The sequence below is a fragment of the Verticillium alfalfae genome, genomic scaffold (genome assembly GCF_000150825.1).
Source record: "Verticillium alfalfae VaMs.102 supercont1.11 genomic scaffold, whole genome shotgun sequence".
Lineage (NCBI taxonomy): Eukaryota > Fungi > Ascomycota > Sordariomycetes > Glomerellales > Plectosphaerellaceae > Verticillium > Verticillium alfalfae.
This window is the reverse complement of record NW_003315028.1, coordinates 285,663-286,260: the sequence shown is the minus strand read 5'-3', so window position 1 is coordinate 286,260 and position 598 is coordinate 285,663. Positions and strand designations below refer to the sequence as shown.

The 598-nt window shown below is 52.7% G+C and overlaps 1 protein-coding gene across 1 annotated transcript in view; it reads left to right on the top strand.

Annotated features, from left to right (window-relative positions):
- The window catches only part of VDBG_07918 (cation-transporting ATPase pacS), a gene marked incomplete at both ends in the record, with an annotated part of 4,952 nt that overhangs the window by 2,196 nt on the left and 2,158 nt on the right, over positions 1-598 (top strand). Inside the window, one exon of the mRNA XM_003001613.1 lies at positions 230-499. Coding sequence (XP_003001659.1) covers positions 230-499 — 270 coding nt within the window. The remainder of the gene's footprint in view (positions 1-229; positions 500-598) is intronic.

Sequence of the window (598 nt, the reverse complement as noted above, 5' to 3'; positions counted from 1 at the left end):
TCCCCCGAGTGGCATCCCGGACCAGACGTATCACACAACCTGTGAACATTTCGTCGTTTTTTAGGCTTTTTCCAGAATTCGAAGGTTCTCAAGAAAGGAGGGTGCAAATCTTAGTCTAAGACCACATACTGCAAGGGCTGCCCGGATCGAAAGAGTACATTCTCTTCCCGCGTTCAAGCCGACCCTCGAGATCGTTTTAGCCCCGACCGTCGAAATCCCAAAATTGCAGATATCCTACGTGCCCAACACCCCCTACCTCACGATCCGACGCATCTTGGCGGCTATCGAGGCTGCAGACCCCTCATTCCATCCGTCGATATATCATCCGCCCACCATCGAAGAGCGATCGAAGGCTGTGGTGGCCCGTCATCAGCGTCAATTGCTCCGCCGAGTGTACTTGAGCCTGGTTATCGCAATCCCCACCTTCATCATTGGCATTGCCTACATGAACCTTGTTTCGGATGATGATCCTTGGAGGCACTATCTCATGAAACCGTGGGTGTGTGGTATTAATCGGGCGCAGATTGCCTTGTTCATCCACGCGACACCAGTGCACTTGATCACAACCGATGTACTCCACGACCGCAGGGCAAACGAA